Source organism: Ursus americanus, chromosome 29 (assembly GCF_024610735.1).
Source record: "Ursus americanus isolate L20-20 chromosome 29, mUrsAme1.1.p, whole genome shotgun sequence".
Classification (NCBI taxonomy): domain Eukaryota; kingdom Metazoa; phylum Chordata; class Mammalia; order Carnivora; family Ursidae; genus Ursus; species Ursus americanus.
In genome coordinates, this window is record NC_142155.1 from 16,660,143 (window position 1) to 16,679,251 (window position 19,109).

Below are 19,109 nucleotides of genomic sequence, written 5' to 3' on the forward strand. Positions count from 1 at the left end.
TATAATTTTTTATAATATTCTCTTATAATTGTATTTCTGTGGTGTTGGTTGTGATTTCTCCTCTCTCATTCATGATTGTATTTGAGTTCTTTCTCTTTTCTTTTTGATAAGTCTGGCTAGGGATTTATCCATTTTATTAATTCTTTCAAATAACCAGCTCCTGATTTCATTGGTTTGTTCTGGGGGTTTCTTGCTGTTGTTTCTATATCATTTATTTCTGATGTAATCATTATATTTCCCTTCTTCTGCTGGCCTTAGGCTTCATTTGCTGTTCTTTTTCTAGCTTCTTCGGATATAAAGTTAGGATGCATATTTGAAATTTTTCTTCTTTTTGAAGTAGGCCTGTATTGCCCTCTTAGGACTGCTTTTGGTGCATCCTAAAGGTTGTAGACCATCATGTTTTCATTTGTTTGCATGTATTTTTTAATTTATTCTTTAATTTCCTGATTAACCCATTCATGCTTTAATAGGATGTTCTTTAACCTCTGTGTAATTGCTGTCTTTCCAAATTTTTTCTTGTGGTTGAATTCAAGTTTTATAGCTTTGTGGGGGTATGAAAATATGTATGGTATGATCTTAATCTTTTTGTACTTGTTGAGGCCTGATTTGTAACCTAGTACATGGTCTGTTCTGAAGAATGACCCATGCACACTTGAAAAGAATGTTTACTCTGCTGCTTTAGGATGAAATGTTCTGAACAGATCTGTTAAGTCCAGTGTGTCATTCAGAGCCATTGTTTCCTTGTTGATTTTCTGCTTAGATGATCTGTCCATTGCTATAAGTGGAGTATTAAAGTCCCCTACTATTATTGTATTGCTATCAATGAGTTTCTTTATGTTTGTTAATTGTGTTATATATTTGGGTGCTCCCATGTTGGGGGCATAAATATTTACAATTGTTAGATATTCTTGTTGGATAGACCCCTTTATTATGATATAGTACCCATCTTCATCTCTTGTTACAGTCTTTAGCTTAAAATCTAGTTTGTCTGATATAAATATTGCTACTACGGTTTACTTTTACTGTCCATTAGCATGATAAATGCTTCTCCATCCCCTCACTTTCAATTTGCAGGTGTCTTTAGGTCTGAAATGAGTTTCTTATAGACAGCATATAGATAGGTCTTTTTTTTTTTTTTTTTTAAATCCAGTCTGACACTCTCTGCCTTTTGATTGGAGCATTTGTCCATTTACATTCAGAGTGATTATTCATAGATATGAATTTAGTGCCATTGTACTACCTGTAAAGTTGATGTTTCTGGAGATTTTCTCTGTTGCTTTCTACTTGTTGCTTTTGGTCTTTCTTTCCTGCTCAAAGAGTCCCCTTTAATATTTCTTGCAGGGCTGGTTTAGTGGTCACGAACTCCTTTAATTTTTGTCTGAGAAACTCTTTATCTTTCCTTCTATTCTGAATGACACCCTTGCTTGATAAAATATTCTTGGCTGCGTATTTTTCCCATTCAGTACATTAAATATATAATGTTACTTTTCTGGCCTGCCAAATTTCTGTGGAGGATCTGCTGCCAACCTTATTTGTCTTCCCTTGTAAGTTAGGAACTTCTTTTGTCTTACTGCTTTTAGGATTTTTTTCTTTATCTCTATATTTTGCAAATTTAATTACAATATATCTTGGTGTTGGCCTGCTTTTGTTGATTTTGTTGGAAGTTCTCTGTGCCACCTGGATTTGGATGTCTGTTTCCTTCCCCAGAGTAGGACAGTTTTCAGCTATAATTTCCTCAAATAAACTTTCTGCTCCGTTTTCCCCCTCTCCTCATGAGACTTTTGTGATATGAATGTTATCACACTTTATGGAGTCACTGAGTTCCCTAAGTCTACATTTGTGATCTAATATTTTTCTTTTCCTCTTCTTTTTCACTTCATTATTTCAGTCTTCTATATCACCTCTTCATTCCTCTGCTTCTTCCATCCTTGTACTCATTGCATCCAGCAGTTTTGAATCTCAACTATTGCATTTTTCATTTCTGCCTGAATAGTTTTAGGTCCTTTATGCCTGTGGTAAGGGATTCCCTGGTGTCGTCTATGCTTTTCTCAAGCCCAGCTAGTGTCCTTATGAATGTTGCTTTAAATTCTACTTCAGGCATATTACTTATATCTGTTTTGATTAGATCCATGTGTGTCACCTTTTCTTGTTCTTTCTTTTGGAATGAATTTCTCCATCTCAGTATTTTGTCTAGGTCTCTGTCTTCTTCTCTGTGTTAGGAAAGCCTGTTGTGTTTCCTGCTCCTGAGGGTAACGGCTTTGTGAAGAAGAGGTTATATACTGTTCAGGGTCTGGTGCTGCAGGATGTGTCTCTGCTGTATGCTGTGCGCACTCTGCTGCTGTGTTTTGGCTGCTCTTTCCCTCAGGTCATTCCTTTGCAGTTTTTCCTTACCTTCAGTGGGGAGTGTTTGGACCTTGGCCAGAGTGTAGAGAGTTTTAACTGGGTGTGCTCTGATTTGCTTGTTAAAAGAGGCCTGATGCTCTTTCCACTAGAGCTGAAGCTTTGCAGAACTCTATGGTCAGTAGATGTGGTGCATGTTGTGGGGGAGGGGTTGTGCTGGTCTTCTCGGAGAGAGACCCACTGCTTTGGTTCTCAGCATACATGCCCTAGAAAAGCATCACCTGCACAGTGCAATGGTGTGGGGCTTGGTGTAATTAGTTTTGGCCACCACTGTTGGCACTGTCCTGCTTACTGAAGTTTATGCTGAGGGTCAGGGGAGAGAAATGATGCCAACCCCCTCCCTTGTCCCCAGAGAGGGGAGTTTGCACCTGCTGCTGTATGGGAAGCCCTCCCAGAAGAGCAAACAATTTCCCATCCTGTGTCTCAGGTGCCCCTTAGATCTGTGCCTTCACCGTCTGTGTCTGGGCCATCTGCCTGCCTGGCAGCACAGTGCACCTGTGTTCTATACAGGCAGGTTGGTTGAGTTTTAAAACTTCAAACTTTAGACACCTGGCATGGCATGGACCATGCTGGTCCTCTAGGGGAGGGTCTCGCTTCTCTGGGATTGATGCAGACTTGTCCTGGAAGGGCAGTCGCACCGAAGTGCAGGGGCATGGAGCTGGAGTAAAGCACAGCAAAGAGCCAGTATCCAGGTTAGCCATCTCAGCGGTTATCTCTGGCCCTGTGCTGAAGGGTAATGCCACCTGCTGGCTCTTTTTTCCCCAGAGAGGCAATGCCACCTCTCCCAGATATGCTCCAAGAAGGGGGAACCTTCTCTTCCAGTGCCTCCCACAGGATCCTCAGATCCTGCAGTCTAGTCCCTGGCTCTCTGCCCTCCTCCAAAGGATCAATGAAGTGCCCTCAGGGCTCCCCACTGGCCATGTGGCAGATCTCTAAAACTCAAGTCTTTGAACCCTGCCGGTTGTAAAACTCACAAAAATCAGACCCTCTGATTTTCCCATCAGTGGGTTTGGGGAAGTGTTTTCCTTGTGTGATGCCCTGTATGCTCTTTTCTCTCTCTCCCTCTCACCTCTCTCCTGACCAGAGCTCCCTCCCCTCTGCAGCACCTGTGATCTGTTTCTCTTCCACATCACGTCTCTGCACCTCCTGCCTTCCACAATGTGACCTCTTCTCTTCCTCTAGTTGTGCAGATTGTTCTTTCAGTCCTCAGATGGATTTCTTGGGTATTCAGAATGGTTTGATATTTATCCAGCTGTGTTCTAGGGATGAGGCAAGCCTAGGGTCCTCCCACTATTCCTCCACCTTACCTCCTTGACCTATCCTTCATTACTGATGCTGTTTTATCACATATAGGTTATACTCAGGTCTCCTTGTCAAAATCTTTACCTTCATGTATAATCTCACCTTTAAGGATCTGATACCTGCTTATGCATATTTACCCTTTATTTTGTAATACCAATAGGAAAACCTTTACCAACAATTCACTGCCTAGCCTTTTACCACCATAAAGAATGTTCTCCTCATTCTTTATTTTTCTTCGTTCTTTTTTGAGCCCTCCATTGATTACAAGGTTTTCAGCCTCTCTATTATTCCTCATACCACCTAATTGTATACTGCATTCAAGTGTCTGTCTTTGCTCTGCTTCTCTTTCTCTGTTTTTTTTTTTTTTGTTTGTTTGTTTTGTTTTGTTTTGTTTTTTAAATCTGGTATATCCTGTCTAATTTTAAAACTCTAATTATAATTTATATGATGTGTAGTAGTCGATGCTATAACCTAAGCCTGTCTCCTCTGCTTGTTGTTTTACAATTGCATTTCCAAACATTTGGTAGCCTCTTTTACTTGAATATTCTATCACTACTTTAAATTCATTATGCCTACATTCAGTAAGTGACTAATAGCTTACCTTAAATCAGCTCCTCCTCTTTTTGACTGTAACATATTTTGGTGGTGGTGGTGGGGGGGTAAGACTAATTTTCTCATTCTCTTTAATACCCTTTTCAGATGTCTCATTGTTACTGTTATTAAAAATAAAAGTGACTTCTTTCATTAAAAGCTTTTTCATTTAGTTGTGTGACATCTTCAGGCTGGCTTTTGTAAAAATAATGAAACTGTCCATGAGGATAAACTTCAGAAAGTTGTTTATTTGGATTTCCATCCCATGGACAAGAAAATAAAGCTAGTTTAAGAAAAAAAGTATGTGATATTGTTGACACCCAATGTTTGAACTTTTATATTTGAGTTGCTACGTAATTTCAAACATGCTGTTTAGTGAACATGTCATGTTATTATAATATATACATTGTAGGTTTTTTTGAGAATTTTTAGTCCTCATCTTTTTATGTTTAGTGATCCACTTAAACGATCTGCAACAATTATATGTATCAGTCAAGCCTACAGATGAACAACAAAAAAGGTTTGTTAAAAAGAAAACCATTTTTCCCTGCCTTTTAAATTTATTAGCTAAAACTTTGAAAAATCAAATTATCTTTTTTTTTTTTTTCGGAGCCTTTATTTTAGTTCTGTTAGTTAACATACAGTATTTCATTAGTTTTAGGTGTGCAGGACAATAACTGGACACTTCCATACATCATTCTCTGCTCAGCAGGACAAGTGCCCTCCTCAATCCCCATCACCTATTTAACTCCTCCTTTCAGCCACCTGGTAACCATCAGTTTGTTCTCTATAGTTAAGAGTCTGTTTCTTGATTTCTTCTCTCTCTCTCTCTCTCTCTCTCTCTCTCTCTCTCTCTCTCTCTCTCATTTTCCCCCTTTTTTTCTTTGTTTCTTAAATTCCACATATGAGTGAAATCATACAGTATTTATCTTTCTCTGACTTATTTTACTTATTAGCATTATACTCTTTAGCTCCATCCATGTCATTGCAAATAGCAAGATTTCATTCTTCTTTATAGATGAATCATACTCCATTGTATACATACAGCACATCTTCTTATTCATTCATCAATCTCTGGGTACTTTGGATGCTTCCATCTTGGCTGTTGTAAATAATGCTACTATAAGCACAGTGGTACGTGCATCCCTTTGAGTTAGTGTTCTTGTATTCTTTGGGTAAGTACCCAGTAGTGTGATTTGCTGGATCATGAGGTGTTGGCAAGGATGTGAAGAAAAAGGAACACTCGTGCACTGTCGATGGCAATGAAACTAGTGCAGCTACTGTGGAAAACAGTATGGAGGTTCCTGAGAAAGTGAAAAACAGAACTACTTTACAAAAGATCAAATTATCTTTTAAACATCTTTTAAGAGAATTCATCGTTTGTATGATCCACAATCCTTTTCAAATTATGTTGACTTATCAGTTAACTTTAAATGCTCATAAATTATCAGTGCTAGGTTAAGCAAATGTAGGGGACTGTATTCTGGTCACAAAGATTTCTGAAATTTATAAAATATGAAGCAAAACAAAACCTGGTGGTGATTCTCTTTTCAAAGGATGGAGAAATGACAATTATTTTTGAAATTTTATTTCTAGAACCATTTACAGTCCCTTTTGTGCTTAGTATACTGGGGGAAAAAGATATTTACAGACAGTGATAGACAATGGGAGGTCTCCTAAGACATGTTTATAACCTGTATAAATCTGTAAATCTATGTGATTATTATATAAAATTATGTTCTCTTTCACAATCTTCTTTCTTCATAAAAAAAGCAGTCATTATAACCTTTGTAAGAAAATGTAGATTTACCATCTGTCTGTTTTTAGGTGGGGTTTAACATTTAAAAATCACCCAAACTGTGTTCCTTTTATAGCATTTTCTGTTTTGCAGCTTTTATTATTTTGTATCATGTGTGTGGGTGTGTCCTATTTCCTGTATTATTATCCAGTCTGTCTGAAATCTTAGTCCATATGCTATCTTTAAGAAAAGTACTTCGTATACATTATAATTGCTTAGGGTTTAAATAAGGGAATAGATGAAATTTTAGTTAAAATATTTTAATCTGTCAGTGTAATTATAACATTGCTTTATGTATGGGCCTTATTATGCAACTGAATTTCAAGCAAATCTTAACTGTTACTTTAATAGCAAGGTAATTAATTCAAGAATATAATGCAACAGTTATCTTCACACATATAACTTTATCAATAGAAGATTAAGCTCTATTTCATGTGATTTGCCAATCTTAAATCTGCAGGCAACATTCATTAACATATTCAAAAAACTTGAAAAAAATGATAACCTGAGTTATTTATATTTGCATGTGAAAATGAAAAATTTATTGTATAACCCATCATTTCATTCTTTTGATAATAATTGCTTGTAGTAGATTTTCATATAAAAGTTGTATTTCAGAGGATATAATATTTTTCATAAGTAGAATTTCAATATTAGAAGTCAAGGAAAAATTATTGGTGCCTAATATCATAGTATTTTTTCTAACAGTTGCTTTGATGAGTCTCCTATTCTATTTTGATTTATATTCTATTTGATTTATATTTTGGAGAGGTTAGTAGCTTTACCGTGAAATAACAAGAAGTTCTCCCTGTCTCATTCACTCCTGCTAAATATTTTACAGTTCTACAGAACATGATCTATAAACCGTCATCTTTTCAGAAAGCATGTTCCAAAAGAACAAACATATGAAAGAAATCAATGATGTTTAATATTTTCTATAACATAACAAGCAGCAAGACTATCACAGCATCATGGTATTTTAAGATAGGATGAGCTTATCCATGCTAACTTAGGCCAACATGATGTAATCCTCTGCAAGAATCCTGTAAAACCAATTTCCCCTTCTTCATTATTCTCATCAAAAAGCTGCAAATTATAGTGTGGGCAATTTCAATTAAAATTAATATCCCTTGCACACAACTGTAAAGTTTTTCTTTTAATTTCCAGGCTTTAGGACTTTCATTGCTTTCTTAACTAATACAACACACAAATATGATCCTTTTGACTACATTGTGTTTTTATGATCTGATAACTTATAAGTCTGTCTTCTAACTTTTCATGGCAGTTCTAAAGACTTTTTTTTTTCCTTATGCAAGTTCAATTTCGAAATATCCACAATAAGTATTATTTGGCATAGTTTTAAGATGGGCTGCTGAAGGTCATTATCACCTCATCTAAATGTTCTTTCTTTTTTTTCTAAATGAATTCTTAAGGACGGAAATTGAAAACAGTGTTTCAGACATGGTCTAATCTGCATAATTTACAACAGAAAATTAGTCTTTTTCATAATAAAAGGGTGGTCAGTGACAAACCTCAGGGATCCAAGATATTAGCTATGTTTTTCTTACAATGCCTTAACTGCTTTCAATTACATTGCTCAGTTAAACAAATTAAACTGTATTGTTTTTGTCCTTATGAACTGTTCAGCTGTATCTTCTTCCCTGCTCTCTACTTGAATAGCTGATTGCTATATTAGGGATATAAAATAATGCATATTTTAACAGACATGTGAAATATTTTTAAAGTTTAAGAAAACCATGAATATTATATACGTATGTCATTTCAACAACTCAGGTCTACTTTTTAAAATGTAGATGTAGCATTCTACTTTATTTTCTACTTTTCAGGTAGTTAAAAGGCCAATAGTATGGGTTTTGAGAATCTCCAAATGGCAATTTCTTAGTTAACATTTTTACTAACATATGTCTGTTCCTTTGTGTAAGTCCAGGACTAAAAATTCAAAGTTACAGTGGAGCCAAGAAGTCTAGATGGTGTTAACGAGTGCATATTTCCCGTATCAGCTAACTTTCAGGCAGGATTAACAAAGCAGTAACATTCTTATTTTTAAAAGGCTGAGACTGGACAAAAATTTTCTGTAACTCACTTTATGTTCTATGAGTTAATAGATTTACCTTAGGATTATTTTAATTAGAATCACAAAATTCCATAAAATTAAGAACTCAGTTGTGGTATTAAGGAAAAATTCCATGAATATTACGTCTTTCTATGAGAGCAAGATACTACATTAAAAGTCTGTCTATATAAGATGTATGTAAGATGTTCTGTCTATAAGATGTAGGTCAGAAATGTAAACTGAACTTTGGGATTTGGGCAAATTTCTATCATATCTTTCTAATATTGTATTATTACTCTCTAAATTGATACAATTCTGTTTGTTAGCTTTCAATGTGTATGGTGTATAATACTTTTTTTGTAAAGCTAAGTAATAAGTAAACTTTTTAATAGAATATTTTTTAAATAATTGAATAATTTTTTAATATTTAAAAAAGACTTTGTAGTCACATGTAAAATTACAGAGTCTCAAGAAACATTTTAAGGGAAAATACTTTAATTGGATTTAGTAGAATTTTTCAGCTTTAAGCTTTACCGAAAGATGCATATATGAATGAGGTCAAATGATCTCTTTCAGTCCTGCCCTGATGGGGTCAGTAGCAGGTTCTTTGTTATTGTTTGCTTTTGTGAACTGTTTCCGTGCATGGGACAACCATTTCCTTTTTATCACCAGAAATTACCTCATGCAAATCTAGGGTAATATACTTTAGGACTGAGCTTTTACCAAGTATATACAAATATATATCTGGTGTTGTGGAGTCTTACATTTGAAATACTTTGTGTTTCTGCTTAACTTCATTATCAAGGATAGCATACTAGACTTTGTGATATATAACTTGAAATAAAAGCATTGAATATTTAAAAGTTAAATTTTAGTTCCTGAAGAAGACCAATATAAGAATTGGCATATTGAATAGATATCATAAAGATGATTTAATAGGTTAGCTATGAATAATCCATTATTATAGTTTATATTCTTTTCTGAAAAGATGGAAGATATAAATGGTAAAGGCAATTAGGAGAGTGCATAAGACCCAATAACTATGAAGTCAGTAATATCTCAATAGTATTTTTGAGAAACTAGTTTGGTCCAGATTGCTTATTCTACACATACCTTCCTGAAGCTTCCCAGAACTGTTTCAGACCACAAATTGAAGTAACAAATAATTAGTGGCATTGTCTTCTTACTCTCACAAGCTGTGGGGCTCCTACTCAGTTTTTAATTAGAATTATGACTAAATTATTCATTGTCTGTGGGAGTTGCCCTGAGGAGAGAAAATAGTTGAAAGTTTCACAAGACAAGAGAGAGATTTGCTACTTAAAGTATTCAAAGTATTGGAAAAAATATGGTGGGAGCTTTTATCATTTGGTAGATCTCATTGTATCTTAAAATTCATTTCTCATTTTTGTTGCAATATGAGCCATACAATGGTTATTATCTAACTTTAAGTGATAATAGAAATCTATGAATGCCCCCCCCTTTTTTTTGTTAAATGTCTTATAGATTTCTGTAGCCTTGCTACTTTGTGTTAATTCTTCTATTCTGTTACCTTAGTATTGTTCTCATGTGTTAAAATGTATCTCAGGACTTCCTCAGATTACCAGTATTTATAGTGCTTAAATGTGAGGGAATAAGCCACTTTTAGTATTTGAACTATTGAAACTATTTTTGGCTTAGACATTTTGGTAACCTTGTAGCAATAGTTCTGGTAGTTATTTTCTGACCTTTTAAAATGGTGAGTTCTAGTTCATTAAATTGACATATAAAGACATTTTTAGAACTTTCAGTCACCACCTAAAATCATAGAATTTTAGCATTGCTGGAGCATCAGGAAGTGCTTTCTCTGTAACATATACCTTAATGGTAAGTCTCTTTTTGGTCCTAGGAAATGGTTAATATAATATATACCCCATGAAAATGTCAGTTTGTTTTAAAAATTGGGTGTTTTTTCCACATGATAATAAGCCCTGTGTAACTTTCATTATAGGGATATAATTCTTTTCTATTACACACCTTATTCTGTGTGTATGTGTGTGTCTGTTCTAAAGCTTATAAAAATCTAACCCTTTCACAGTGAGGTTCTTTGGTAATTGACTCATTTAGCTATTCTCCAAAATGAGTCACTCATATTAGGAAAATGTCCCTATAATTACTTTATAGCACCATGATGGTCTCGTTACAAAAATAGTTCCTGCAGGTGAAGGGAAGTTTCCCACTTTTAGAAGATTGCACTAAAACGATGTTTGCTTATTCTTTCCCATTTTATTGCATACAATTCAAGGCAACACATGTTGTATCTGTATTTTTTTTCTTCAGAGCTAGAGCCTAGTGTATTCTGTTTAATTTCTCCTCAATATGGGCAGTACCAAAGCATGTTGTTTCAGCTTTTCAGTGAGGTTTTTTGTTTTGTTTTTTTTTCTGTTTCTTTTTTGTTTTTTAAGAAAGGGAGAAGGGGGGTGGGTGGGTGAGGGCCAAAGGAGAGAGCCATAAGCAAGCTTCACACCCAGCATGGCAGACACATCTTATGGTAGCTGGTTTACTGTAACTCTAGGAAGTGAATACTCAAGGAAACAAGTTTATGCTATATTTTCTGATTATTGTCATATGTTCTATTAAAATTTAAACTTTTAAAAATAGAGTATGATAAACCATACATTTATATTTATATTTTTACACATTTTAGGAATAGTAGTGAAATATTCATACAAAATATTTATCATTGCTATTAACTAAACGGTCACCAAATTTGCTTATGCATCTGTACAATGCAGATCTTAGCTATGCTTCATGTAGGCATTGAGTTCCCTCTGCAGTGTTGATATAGAATCCTTGGTCAGCTCTTGACTGCTTCCAGTCTGACTTCATGAAGAATAAAGTAATGGACTAGTCAAAAATAATTGAATGCATTTCTTCTTTTTATAAAAGCAAATTCATTATAGAAAATAATACAAAAATTATATATGAATTGCCCAAAAGTACACGAGTATGTTAGTCCATAAATATATTTTCAGTGATTTCAAGAATAAGTGTAAAGACTAAAAAGGACACTGAAGTATCTACCAAGAAGGATATGGTTGAATAAACAAGTGAGATTTTCACATCATAGGGCGATGTGATATTTCTGTAGATATTTAATCTGCAGATATTTAAAAAATAAAGGTTTGGGTTAGTATCAACTCAGAAAAATTTATTTTATACAATAAAAGCAATCTGCAGTTGGTAGTGTGATCCTATTTTTGTGAAACTAAAATTGTATTAGTTTCTATCCCATAAGAGAAATTCATTTTTCAGGAACAAGGGGCTACTTGTAGATCAACTTTCTTGCTTACAACAACACACAAAGCTTAAAATTTGTAAAATATGTTTTAAAATATAAGAGAGGTAAAATGGCAGTAGTTTTCACCAATCCAGAGTGTTGAAGAAGACAGATATTCAAGTTATATGGCATTCACTTTTAGCATTTGTCAGTTTTGAAAAAAGTTGTCTATGAGGTTAAAGAGACTGAGCAGTACTTATGACAGCCTTAAGGGACTGGTACAAAAAGGCACTATCTGGTACTGAATAAAGGAACTGTATAGTAAAACTTCTTTTAAATGGGCTGAAGCCACAGATGGACTAGAATTTAAGAGGAAGAGTGACTTGGAAACAGATAAGCCCTTGCATGGATTACAGGCCCACTTGAAACCACCTCAGTTCTTAAAATTAGATTATGGGGATACTAGACTGCTACTGAATTTACTGGCCTTCCAAAAGCAAACATGACATCTGAAGAAAGATAACTTCGTCTCTTTCCTCACATACTTTCCACAAACAATTTTGAAAATACGATGTCAGTAGCACATTCATAAATAATCATAGACATGAGAAGAAAAGACAACTTGGTTTTGAACAAAAACAAGATAGAGGATAGTGACGGTCCCCAGGGGCTCCAAACATTGGAGTGAGACTTTTACATAACATGCTTTCTTTGTTTACAGAAATAATGACAAGATTGAGAAGCTATAAGAAAATCAAGTTGAGAATTCTAAAATTGAAAAAAAAAAAGCAATAATCAAATAAAATATAGGAGTATAACATCAAATGAAACACAGCTAAAGATATGGGTATGATAATTTATAATAAATAATACAGAATGAAACTCAGAACAGTTGAACAGTTGTGAAATGTGTAAGATAGTATGAGATATATAAAGGATAAAAGAAGGTATAATAGGTATTTGGGATCCCAAAAGGACGGCTGGTAAAAAATGGTGCATAAGCTATATTTGGAGAGATAATGAACAAAGATTGCCCCAAAAGGATAAACAACCTCAAATCGGTTTCGAGAAATCCTATAAACCAGAAACAAAGTTGAAAATATCTGTCTTCATCTCTATCCTTCTATGTATTTATCTATGTATCTATGTGTCTAAATATTTACTCTGGGTATCTATATTATGTATTTATAGTCTCTTGAACATTTAACAGTAAAACTATTGAAAAGTAAGGAGAAAGTGAAATCTTTTTAAAAATATTTTTCTTATAACTCACATACTCTAAAATTCACTCTTTTGAAGTATACAATATAATTGTTTATAGTAAATTCACAAATTCATGGAACATACACTACTATTTAATTCCAGAATGTTTTTTTAACTCCCAGTTTTTCTTCCCCTAAACCTCTGGCAACCACTGATCTATTTTCTCTTCCTACAGATTTGCCTAGTCTGGATATTTCCTATAGAAACCATACAATATGTTTTTTTTATGTCTGGCGTTTTTCACATAGCATAACATTTTCAAGATTCATTCATGTTGTAGCATATATCAGCAATTTTTTTTTTCAATTCTTGAAGAATATTTCATGTATGGATATACCACATTCATTTAGCCATTTATCAAATTGATGGACATTTGGGCTATGGACATTCATGTACAAGTTATTGTGTAGACACATGTTTTCTTTTTCTTTTTCTTTTTCTTTTTGTTTTTTTTTTTAAGATTTTATTTATTTGACAGAGACAGGCAGTGAGAGAGGAAACACAATCAGGGGGAATGGGAGAGGAAGAAGCAGGCTCCTAGTGGAGGAGCCCGATGTGGGTCTCGATCCCAGAACGCTGGGATCACGCCCTGAGCCGAAGGCAGACGCTTAACGACTGTGCCACCCAGGCGCCCCACATGTTTTATTTTTCTTGCATATATTCCTAGGAGTGAAATTGCAAAGATAATGACACTTTATGGAATTCTTACATATTAGAAATGATATTCAAAAAAATTATATTCTACTTTTTTTTTTTCTTCAAACATTTGAAAATGTAAAAATAATACTGAGCTCATGGACAGTGCTGAAACAGGCAGCAGGCAGGCTTTGACCCATGTGGCATGATTTGCCAATCCTTGCAGTACCTGATGGAGGAAAATAACTAAACTACCCTGGCAGTTCCTGTAAGGCAGTGAAGACATGCCTTCTCCACTTGCTTCACCCCACTGTACACCTGCCCAGGACTTCTTTCTTTAAGACTGGCAGAGATATTTTCAATTTTAGGATCGTAAAATAGGAAGATTGAATTTTATGTTTTGTACATGGGAAACATATGGGTAATTTTAATTCTGTGTTTAATTTCATCCTAGAGTCTTTAACTTTGTGCGGGAAAAAAGTGGCAATTCAGCTTTGCTTTAGTTCCTTTTTATAGTTAAAATACATTATGTTGAATGGAAATGTTTTTAAACTCTACGAAATATTTATATGTATTCAAAAAAAGTTTCTTATCTGTTATAAAAATGAATTTTAAAATTCATAGGAGAAAATAAAAACTGATAAAAGCAGTTTAAATCAGCTAAAAATAGACACAGAAAAATCTGTACTACAAGAAATGGAGTATTCAAGAAATAAGCATTCAAATAATGGCAGGCCGCAAGTGGTATGAAATGAGACTTTGAAAACCAGAGTTGGGAAATGGCAATGAGAAGTTTGAAAACAGAAATAACTGTGGAAGTGACACAGACTCCTGACCATGAAATTTCAGCAATTTAGTTCAGAAGGGATTAGATTGCTGACAACATAAATATGTTTTGGAAAATTAGAGAGCATAAAGAATAAAATACACGTGTGTGTGTGTGTTCAGTTGGAGAAAAAAAAAGTCAACACAGGAGACCACATTTCACTGAAGAGAGAAGAGATTTGAGAGTTCTAGTGAGTAGGCCAAGGATGAGAAAGGTGGTCTTCATAATAAAATATTTCCAGATGCTGGTTTGCTTTCAGGAAGAGGCATTTCATTTCAAATTCATATTCTCTTTTGAATTTTTAGACTTGGGGAACAAGATACCTCAGTGCCTATGTAAACAATACAAGAAAAATTATCACCACCACCACTTCTTGACAGTCGGACTGTTTAAAGAAAGAAAATGTGAAGTAGTCCTGTAGTAGTCATACACCAGTATTAAGAATATATTAGCTGAGGGAGGGGGGTGGGGGAACGGGATAGGCCGGTGATGGGTATTAAGGAGGGCACATATTGCATGGAGCGCTGGGTGTTATACACAAATAATGAATCATGGAACACTACATCAAAAACTAAGGATGTACTGTCTGGTGACTAACATAACATAATAAAAAATTATTATAAAAAAGACTATATTAGCTGAGAAAAGGAAATTTGAAGCAATACATCTTATTTTCTGTATGTAGTATATGTCTCTGTGTCTGTCAGCATTGAAATATGAATTCAAAACATAGACTTATGGTCACAGACATAAAGCTGATGACTAAAGCTAAATAGAAATAACTTTTCTATTGGAAAATCAGAGCTTGAACTATTCATTGCCAGAGGGTTACCAGGGGTTTTCCTCTATATTCTTCATATCCGAATTTTTTTTCTTGCCTTTGAAACTCAAGAAGATAAAACCTTGCCATTCATCTATATTTAACTTCATTGTTTTTAAAAGCTGTCACATAGATTATCTCCTTTGTCCCATACAATTGTGAGAAATGGATAGCACTGGTATTTTCAACTCCATTTTTAGATGAAGACACTCAGACTTAAAGACCAAGTTCAGCTTGCTGGATTTGAAAGCCCATATATTTTCCATTAAACATACTACTTTCTTCTGTGAATTTATATCCCCTGCAGTGTTAGCACAGTGATTTGCTTGTGTGAGATGTTTAATAGTTAACCATGAATAATAAATTATATTTGTAGAGTGCTTTGCTATTTCACAAAACTTTCACATGTAAATTGGGAATAAACATCCCAGTTTATTCAGAAAACATCTGATATTAGAAAGTTCTATGATTTCTGTGGAAAGTATACTCAGGCATTGATAGAGGATCCTAAGATTTTCTCTCTATCCTAGTTTCAACTGTGTCAAGCTTCTTACCACTGCATGCTACCTCTCAATATATGTTTCTTTTATCTTCATAATTACTGTTTTATTAAATCTAAACTCTTGAGTACATTTTTTGAAGATTTTATTTATTTATTTGAGAGTGAGTGAGAGCACTAGAGAGAAAGAGCAAAGGCGAGGGGGGGTCAGAGGGAGAGGGAGAAGCAAGCTCCCCGCTGAGCAGGGAGCCCGATGTGGGGCTCAGTCCCAGGGCTCTGGGATCATGACCTGAGCGGAAGGCAGACGCTTAACTGACTGAACCATCCAGGTGCCCCTCTTGAGTACATTTTTAAGAATAATTAAAAAATAGTGTTACATTAGTTTCAGGTGTACAATACAGTGATTCAGCAATTCCATATATTACTCAGTGCTTATCAAGGTAAGTGTACTCTTAATACCCTTCACCTACTTCAGCCATTCCTGCACCCACCTCCCCTCTGCTATGAACATAGGGGTGCATGCATCCCTTTGAATTAATGTTTTTGTATTCTTTGGGTAAATTCCCAGCAGTGTGATTACCAGATCATATGGTAGTTCTATTTTTAATTTTTTGAGGAACCTCCATCCTGTTTCCCACAGTGTTTGTACCAGTTTGCATTCCCACCAGTAGTGTACAGGGTTCCTTTTCTCCACATCCTTGACAACATGTTTCTTGCATTCTTGTTTTTAGCCATTCTGACACATAAGAGGTAATATCGCATTGTAGTTTTGATTTGCATTTCTCTGATGATGAGTGATGTTGGGGATTTTTTCATATGTTGTTGACGATTTGTGTGTCTTCTTTGGAGAAACGTCTGTTCATGTCCTCTGCCCATTTTTTAATTGGGTTATTTATGGGGTGTTGTTGTGTAAGTTCATTATATATTTTGGATGTTAATCCTTTATTGGATATGTCATTTACAAATACCTCCTCCTATTCAGTAAGTTGTCTTTTAGTTTCCTTTGCTGTGCAGAAATGTTTTATTTTGATGTAGTCCTAATAGTTTATTTTTGCTTTTGTTTCCCTTGCCTTAGGAGACATTTATAGAAAAATGTCACTACAGCCAATGTCTAACAAATTACTGCCCATGTTCTCTTCTAGGGTTTTTATGATTTCAGGTCTGACATTTAGGTCTTTAATCCATTTTCAGTTTTTGTATATTGTGAAAGAATGTTGTCCAGTTTCATTCTTTTGCATGTAGCTGTCCAGTTTTCCCAGCATTATTTATTGAAGAAACTGTCTTTTTCCCATTGCATATTCTTACTCCTTTGTGGAAGATTAATTGACCATATAATTGTGGGTTTATTTCTGGGTTTTCCATTATATTCCATTGGTCTATGTATCTATTTTTGTGCCATAGTATTTGATTACTATAGCTTTGTGATATAACTTGAAACCTGGAATTGTGATTCTTCTAGCTTTGCTGTTGTTGTTGTTGTCATTGTTGTCGTCGTTGTTGTTGTTTTCTTTTCAAGATTGCTTTGTCTATACAGGATCTTTTGTAATTCCATACAAATTTTAGGATTGTTTGTTCTAGTTCTGTGAAAAATGTTTTGGTATTTTGTTAGCGATTGCATTAAATTTGAAGTTTGCTTTTGGGAACCGTATTTGTTCTCTCAATCCATGAGCATGGAATATCTTTCCATTTATTTTTTGTCATCTTCAGTCTTTCATCAATATTTTATAGTTTTCAGAGTACAAGTCTTTAACCTACTTGGTTAAATTTATTCCTAGGCATTTTATCATTTTTGGTGCAATTGTAAATGGGATTGTTTCCTTAATTTCTCTTTTTGCTGCTTCATTATTAATGTTTAGAAATGCTAATTGATTTCTCCATATTGATTTTTATCTTGTAACCTTACTAAATTAATTTATCAGTTCTAGTATGTATTAGTGTTTTATAGATATGCATGGCTCTATATTTGTAAAATGGTTTTACATGGCATTTTATCACTGTCATAACAACTCTTTGAGAAAGGTAAGGCAGCATTACAAAGGAGAATCAATTTATGATTTTGTAAGAGAATCCATGGTTCAAATTCTTCATTTTTCCTTTTTCCTCTATTCATCCCTTTGAAAATTTCTTAATGAATATTTTACTGCATGCTAAGAAAAATTTTGTGACTACAAAAAAAAATATCTGTAAACAAAAAATGAAGGTTGCAGCAAACAGAAGAAATAAGGTAAAAAACAATTAAAACAAAACCATACTCTTACAATACAGTTAGGTTCATGCTATGAGAGAAAGGCCCACACTGTGCTATGAGACAACAAAACAGAGTCCACAAAAGTAGAGGGGATTCATTGGAATCCTCTGAGGTGGATGACATTTGAACTGAAGTTTAGACATTGAATAATAGTAATATCACATAGAAGAAAAGCTTATATGTGGCACGAAAAATGGTAGTTCAGAATATATTTAGGTATTAAAGTAATGTCTTGAGGTTCATATTAGCAAATGTGTTGGGGCTAAAATAGGAGGCAATCAGAATGTTAAGCAATAGAAAATACAAGGTTTATTTGCTAATCTAAATAGTATAAAATATACACTAAAACTTATGCCAAGGCGTTGAAGGATTTTCAGTAGGTTATACCTTGATAAAATTTGCAGTGTAGAAGAATCACTCAGTAGAAGTTTGATCAGAAGAGATAGGAGGCAGGGAGGCAAAATGGATGCAATTGTAGTAATTAAGACCAGAAACTGTGATACTTCACATGTTGGCAGTTAGAAAATGAGACACCAGGAAGGGAAGTAAGTAGGGCCTTTTTTGGTGTGGGGGGTATAATAATAAATATGAAAAATACAGAGACATTTGGATCAGAATTTCTAAGAATATTCACAGACAGATGGAATTTGAATATAGATTCTTGGGCATGGGGCACCTGGGTGGCTCAGTCAGTAAGTGTCTGCCTTTGGCTCAAGTCATGATCTCAAAGTCCTGGGATCCAGCCCAGCATTGGGCTCCCTGCTCAGCGGGGGGTCTGCTTCTCCCTCTCCCTCTCCCCTCCAACCCCCCCCTTGTGTGCTCTGTCTCTATCAAATAAATAAATAAATAAATAAATAAATAAATAAATAAATAAATAAATAAAATCTTTAAATTTGTTTTTTTTAAATCTTGGGCATATCGGAATTCTGGGGTAGAATTTTTAATTTGGAATATACAGGTATACATGAAACAGTTGAAGCAAAGGAGAACAAGTAATTCATGCAAATATCATATTTAACCTAAGAACAGAAGGCTGAATAAAGAGCCTTGAAAATATTGACCTGTAAGGGTAAACGTCAGGAACGTCTACATAGGATATTGACAAGAAAGATGAGGAATTAGTGTCACAGAATGCAACATGGTGATGGGCAATACAGCCAGGTAGTCAAACAAAATAAAAAGTAGTGTTCCTGACTTTGAGGCTTTGAAGGGTATTGGTCTAGTCATTTGCAGTTAGTTATATAGCCTTACCATTTGGCCAAGCTCTGTCTCAGATTCTTATGTAAAAAGCAAGGGAAAATAGCAGTTACAACATGATGTTTAAAAGGAGTTAATTAAAAAAATGTTAAGTATCTGGAACAGTCAAAACTTTAGAAATGGAACTGAGATGTGAAGA

The 19,109-nt window shown here is 34.6% G+C and overlaps 1 protein-coding gene across 1 annotated transcript in view; it reads left to right on the forward strand.

Moving 5' to 3' along the window:
- EYS (EGF-like photoreceptor maintenance factor) overlaps nt 1-19,109 on the forward strand; it is a 1,472,906-nt gene that overhangs the window by 235,429 nt on the left and 1,218,368 nt on the right. The window contains 1 exon segment of the mRNA XM_087856898.1: nt 18,073-18,089. Coding sequence (XP_087713024.1) covers nt 18,073-18,089 — 17 coding nt within the window.